The sequence below is a fragment of the Coffea arabica genome, chromosome 8e (genome assembly GCF_036785885.1).
Source record: "Coffea arabica cultivar ET-39 chromosome 8e, Coffea Arabica ET-39 HiFi, whole genome shotgun sequence".
NCBI lineage: Eukaryota > Viridiplantae > Streptophyta > Magnoliopsida > Gentianales > Rubiaceae > Coffea > Coffea arabica.
In genome coordinates, this window is record NC_092324.1 from 15,875,621 (window position 1) to 15,882,129 (window position 6,509).

Sequence of the window (6,509 nt, forward strand, 5' to 3'; positions counted from 1 at the left end):
AACATGCTTCTATGCTATAATACCGATCTTCTCGAATATTTTACCCCTCTCTTCATCTTTCCATGGTATAGTAAAAATTATGCATATATATAGTCCGTGTATTCATATGCTACACCAATTTACGATTCTGAAATCCTTTGCAATATCATTGGAATGCGTACTAAAAATATCCTCAATTAGACTTCGTTTAAGCATTGCAATCTCATTGAAATGCGGGCTGAAAATATCCTTAAGACTTCATTTAAGCATGACCCTGTATGAAAATGACGGAAAGAAGTGGTGTTGGGCCATACAGTTAATTATTTTCTGAGCAACTGCTCAAAAATTGATCTTGTAGCTCTTGATTTAATAACTATTTGCGGCACAATTTCCACATTTATACTTAAAATCCATGTTCAAAGAAACAATTAAGACAAAAATATACATTACTGGTAAGTAATGCAAACTCCATGCTTAGCTCCTGGCGTTTTCCCACCGAAAAGGATAATATCTCTACGAATTTCACCATTTCTTTTTCGCTCATTCTACCTGCTCAGCGAGTAGAAATCTAGGCATTCTCCTCGCAACGTGATGGGGTTGCAGAAGCGGTTCTCTTTTCCCTTTTGGGGGAAATGAGGGGGAAAAAAAAGATTGGGAACTTTTTCTAAATATTAGATTTGTCAAATAAGTTTTGGTAATTTTCAGCAACATTTGACAATTTTTGGGTGAAGTGAATAGTAGGCAATTCCGTCCTCCCAAATTAAACGAAATTTATAATACCTACTTACAAGTTTTCCTTGATCCTTTGCCCTTATCCCAATTTTCCCAAAGAAATCAATTCTTGTTTTAACATCTGGCTGTTAATTGGAAAGTAAGTGCCTAATTCCTTCAAACCATACAAGTGAGCAATAATTTGAGCTGATACCGAGTTTGCATCTAACAGTACAACTTCCTAATTTGAAAGGTCTACATCTAGCAGCCAAGAAGTCCAACTTTCAAACTTCAGTGGCTAGCAGAACCCTTAATTTGTTGAAAACACTGATAAACAGAAGCAGTTTATAAAAGCTTTGCCAACTTAATCTAAATCCAAATAAACATGGTGATTAATCCCTAAACGAAACTTCCAATCCTCGTCAATATGTAGGCCAGTAATTATCCAAATCAGGGCAATGTTCCATGGTCACAAACCTGTTGCTCATTGCATTTGCATTGATCTCTGCCGCCCCGTAGCCACTGTCATTTGCCATGACACCATTAGTCATCATGGAAGAAGTAACATCTTGTTGATTCATAGTTGAAGGAACTGGTGGTGCTGCTCGCAATATTGGCTGCGTCGAGGCTGCTCCACCAAGATTTAAGTTCAGCCCTGATATTGTAAAGCAACCTCCTCCACCAGCTACTGCTGCATAATTCATTTGAGCCGGAATTTGCAAGTTCATGCTACTTGATCCACCTCTAAAAACCCTGGAAAGTTCCTGCACTTCTGCATGGCTCATATAGTTCCTTCCCATAGGGATTTGAAAAGCATCAGCTTGCATCATTTGTGATGAAAGAGCACCAGGGCCAATTTCAAGATTGTAAGGATTGACTGCCCTCGAATGGTTTGATGGGTACTTTTTCCCTCCTGCACTCTTCTGGAAGACACGGCAGACCACCCATTCGTCCTGCTGATGAATAAAACTGCACATTTTAGAACCTACCTTTTGAGCGACACATTTTATCGAAAGCAATAGTCGGTCCTTCAATTTACGCCTATTAATAATGTAAAAATCATGATGTTATTTCATCTAATATTCTGAGTGCTCGATTTTGTTGAAGATGGAAAATGATTTAGGTCCAATAAGGACCTCTCTGTCCTATACATCAACTCCAGTGAAGTTGTAATAAATGTGAAATGCAGCAACTTTATGACTTTTCTGCTCATAAATAACATGATTAATGGACAGAAAGGAGGTGAAAACGATGATATTGAATTTAAATTTTAATAATTTCACTTAGAACGATCACTTTAATCTAATATTTATTCACACCATAAGTCACAACGTGTATCAATCTGTTCCCTGATGTTATATTAGGGTTCCTTTTTCTTTTCTCTTTTGAGATCATACCAGGAGTTACTGTAGCTTCTACTGACAAGGTCATCAACCCTAATTTGAACAATTGCACTAGATAAAGCAGGTAGCAATACAACATCTCACATTTCATATTCCTGAAATTTAGATGATTTTAGTCACAGTAGAAGAAGCAACATTATTTTGTGATAAAATCTACTAAACTAGGGAAAAAATATACTAAACTAGGAAATAAAAGTTTTGCGATAAATGGTCACAAGATGATTAGCAACTTCCTCAGGAAGGTTCGAAATAGCTTATCGTCCTAATTGATGCTATTGTTCTCATGAATGATATCATCAGATTGTTGTACGACCCAAAAACAATAACAGTAGGAAATTTTTTTTTAAAAATAAATAAACATGCATCATCGTGTAGGTAACTATATGTCTCAGTAAGATTGTACTTTATGCTAGATATCGAAGTTAAATGCTAAAAATGGAGAAGCACGAGCTATACTCTAGGTTAGCAAGACCTTTATAAGATGTGTTAGGTAAAGAAGAATATGAAGGAAAAATGCTTATTCACCTACTAAGATTACCTGTCTTCTGCCCTTCACACGAAATGACCACTCTTAAATGTAAATGTTTTTCATTTCTCGATTTAACATATTTTCCCTTTATATTGTTGCAGGTTAGTTATGAAGTAAATGTTCATCTTAGGCGTCCTTGTTCCAACTATTCATCCAAGAAAATTGTTCTTCTTTTCCTGAGCCAAGCAAGAAAAATGTTCTTTCAGCGAGAAAGATCTAACTGACATATATTGATCTTTGAAGTTGAATGAACTTTGATTCATTCTTGTTCCTTCACATATTTTGCTTAGGATCTTAATTCTGTCCCATTGGACCCCCTTTCTGATATATCTACATCGCATATCAATTAATTTATTTTTCAACAATATCACGCAAATGTTATTTGGGTTCTCAGGAAAAAAAAAAGGCAAATGCCTAGAACAAAAGATTCTCAGAAAAAGTTAATGCACAGAAACTCAAACTAGTACTGAAATGATAAAATTAACTAAAACATAATACTTGAAAATCTCCAAAATTCGGTAAACTATTTTGGATGGCAACAATAAATAGGTTGGCATTCTAGCACAAAATTCTTAACTGTTTCTTTCAGAATATTTTAGGTTTCTGTATTGTCGTTCACTTCGGACAAGGTCTAAAGTAAAAACACTTACTCAAAGCTTTCAAGGCAATTCTGATTTTGTATCATAGTCCTTCAACAAAAAATTTTGAAATTTTATATTCTGCAAGTTTCTTTTGGTTCTCATTTTCAAGTACAAAAAAAAGGAAGAAAGACAGCAAAAAATAAAAAGGAAGTGACCCTTAAAAATCCTTTCATGATTTCTTCTAATACTCACACTTTTCAAGAACCGTGAGGTGCTGGAATGTATCATCAGAGCAGAGAAAACAAAACTGCAAGACATGTCGAAGTCTTCATTTTTAATAAAAGTGTATATTCCCTTTTTTTTCTTTTTTGTCGAGAAGTTACGTATGAGAAGAAAACAAATAAAAAAAGAAATTCATAGATCATTTTTTTTTGGGGGTTAGACAATCATAGATCATGCTGTACCTTGGCTGTCCGATATGAGGATTTTGCATGAATACGATATTCATGCATGACCCAATTGGTTTTTTCCCCTCTGGGAGCTCTGCCTCTGTAGAAAACCAATGTCTTCTTCATCCCAACTAATTCTGAGGTGACACTGTTGTAGATCTCCTTGTCTTTTCCTGTGGTCTTCCAGTATCCCGTGTTTGTGGCTCGGTTGGTTCTCACTCCAGTAGGATATTTCCGATCTCGGAGGCTGAAGAAGTACCATTCTTTTTCTCCCATTTTTGCCTTTCCTATTTTCCAATAAAAGGTATATGAAGCAACATAAACATTTGGTAACGGTTTTAGAAAAGAAATTTTCAAGGTTGTTGTGAAAATCAGCATAGTATAAAACTAACAAGTTAAGAATAGATTGTGAACAATCAAGCATAAACATTTCTATTTTGAAAAAAACCATGAAATATGATGCTTTGCGATTAGGTTTTCCTACCTATATTATGACCTAGGTTAGATAGAGACTGTGTGACTCGGACCATTTCTGGATTTATGCTTCATACTTGTGCATGGTAGAAACCTCTTTTAAGATTCTGATTTTGTCAGGGATCCTTTCTCCTGATTGTTGGAGTTGTAAAAACTATGCTACTTAGCTAGATCTAAGGTTACAAGTACCTGGAAGATCCCATGGTTCACATTTGTTGAGATCAACATCAGCAATAGCTCTTCCTGTAAAAGCAGAATCTGAGATCTTGTTTATGAGGTAGTATGTTATGAGCTCCTCATCTGTAGGATGAAATCGGAACCCTGGTGGCAGTGTCTCCTCCTTCAATTCTCCTTCCATTTCTAGTTATTGCCTTATTTGAGCTACTTAATTAAGGTCCTTCCCAACTACTATGCCCAAACCCTCAAGAATCTGACTTGATGAAAGAAAAGAGTAAAAACCTAAACAACTGGCTAGAATGAGCAAAACTTTGTGCCTTGTTATTCAACTAATACACGGCTAACAGAACGAGGGATTGCTAACTTTAATTGTTCTATAAGTATTGAACAGTTTCTCTTTACGTGAAGAAGATGGATATTTCCGAGGTAAAAATCCCTACATCATTTTGGATTTCGGACTATATCAAACTAACAAGGAAGGATAAGAGATGGAGTTTTGCAACAGAGGTCAAGGGTTTTCTTGCTTGATACCATCAAGAAAGTGGTCTTTTTATATTACTGGTCTGAGAAGAAAGAGTGTGTTGAAGAAGCTCTCACCTAATATGGGTCTTAAGTTACACGGTACTTGACCTGCATACCGCATTTTATTTCTATATAGAAAAGTCATAGGAAAACTTAATTGCATTTTTGACAGTTAATAGCTGCGAAATGGAATTTGAACACAAGCAAATAAGTTGTTGGGTAAATTGATTGTATTGACGTATTTAATTTTGAGTCAACAACCTACAATCAGTACAACATTTTTTCTTCTCGTTTTTAAATCTTAGAAAGTCGTATTATCAACACAGAATGGGGCTCAAAAATTAATGTCGATTGTGTTAGTTAGTCTTGTGTAAGTTTAACTCCGGACATCGTGCTAGATTGTTACACATTCAGTATACGATAGTTTTTTTTTTTTTTTTTGTTGAGCTGTATACGATATTGTTAGTAGCGTATAACAAATTATTAGGCTTAAGTCATTCAGATTAATTCCACCAATGCAAGCCAAATAGGCTGTGTTCACGAGCATGTGAGATGCATTTCTAAATATCTTTATTAATCTCTCTCTGGAAGTCAAATACATTATAATGGTTCGCAAAAAACTATGCAAGACATCGATTGAACATATTTTTTTAATCATCTCACGCTGTTCGTCAATTATATAATAATGGTTTAAAAACAAATTTGGATAACATGGAAACAGCACGAAACGGAAACTGCAACAATGAAATTCATCTCATATTTTAGGTATTTCTACCTGTAAATTTTAGTTGCTTTTATGAAAATTTAAAATTTAAAATAATACAAGTAAAGATTAAGAGAATTTTATATATATATGTGTAACTTTCGAAATTATAGCATTTGTCATGCTATTAGAATTTAAATTTTGTATTTGGTCATTTTTTTCTGTTCTCTTGTGGCTGTTTGAAAGCTAGATCAAAGAAGGGTTATCTTTGCATTTATTTGTACCTGTCCAAAAAAAATAAGGCAGGGTGGCTTAATCGTGAATTTGGTGAATTAAAAGCAAACAAAGATTCACTTTTACACGGCCACAAAGTCTAGCTTGGTAAATAAACTGTTTCACCTCATATTTACACGTTCCAAGTTCAAGTCTCGAAGGGAATTCGTGGATTACTTGACAAAACCAAGATATTGCCTATAAATCAATCTAAAACAGAAGAAAAATCAGAAATTGAGTTTACCCTACGTCTAAACTAGAGCATCAGTACAGGTGATCACGAAATTGGTGTTGATACCATGGATGCCAGAAGGGGGGCCTTCCTGCCATTGTCATGTAATAGTTAAGAGAAAAATCTAATTTCCTCACTACTCTTAGTATGTACATCTCTATAGATATCGACTTAATCAACATACAGCATGATATAAATGACTGGCGTATGGGTGCAAAAGCCGCAGGAAATTGGATAAACCTTTCTGCTTCTACAAGGTACGAGCTAAGACGAGTTGCAAACACTCTTTCTATCTCAATTGCATTTGGCTTATGAAGGGAAGTTTTGCAGAACTGATCTTCTGCCCCTTCTCTTATTCCACTTTCTATTCGATTTTTTTATTATATTACTATTTTACTTTCATAAACATCATAGTTTAATTTTTTTTGGTATTCTTACTATCAAATAACTATTAACATAGTGAAAAAATAAATATA

The 6,509-nt window shown here is 34.8% G+C and overlaps 1 protein-coding gene across 2 annotated transcripts; it reads right to left on the reverse strand.

The window, feature by feature from the left end:
- Positions 1-839: 839 nt before the first annotated feature.
- LOC113703125 (NAC domain-containing protein 92-like) lies at positions 840-4,834 on the reverse strand. Of its 2 annotated transcripts, none has more exons than XM_027224383.2 (3): positions 4,316-4,834; positions 3,668-3,939; positions 840-1,643 (listed from the first exon to the last, which is right to left on the reverse strand). In XM_027224383.2, the coding sequence occupies exons 1-3, from the start codon at positions 4,482-4,484 to the stop codon at positions 1,113-1,115; spliced, it is 972 nt and encodes a 323-aa protein (XP_027080184.1). In that variant the 5' UTR covers positions 4,485-4,834; the 3' UTR covers positions 840-1,112. The 2 variants fall into 2 exon arrangements, with proteins under 2 accessions (XP_027080184.1, XP_027080183.1); XM_027224382.2 differs by having other exon boundaries at positions 840-1,646.
- Positions 4,835-6,509: the final 1,675 nt, after the last annotated feature.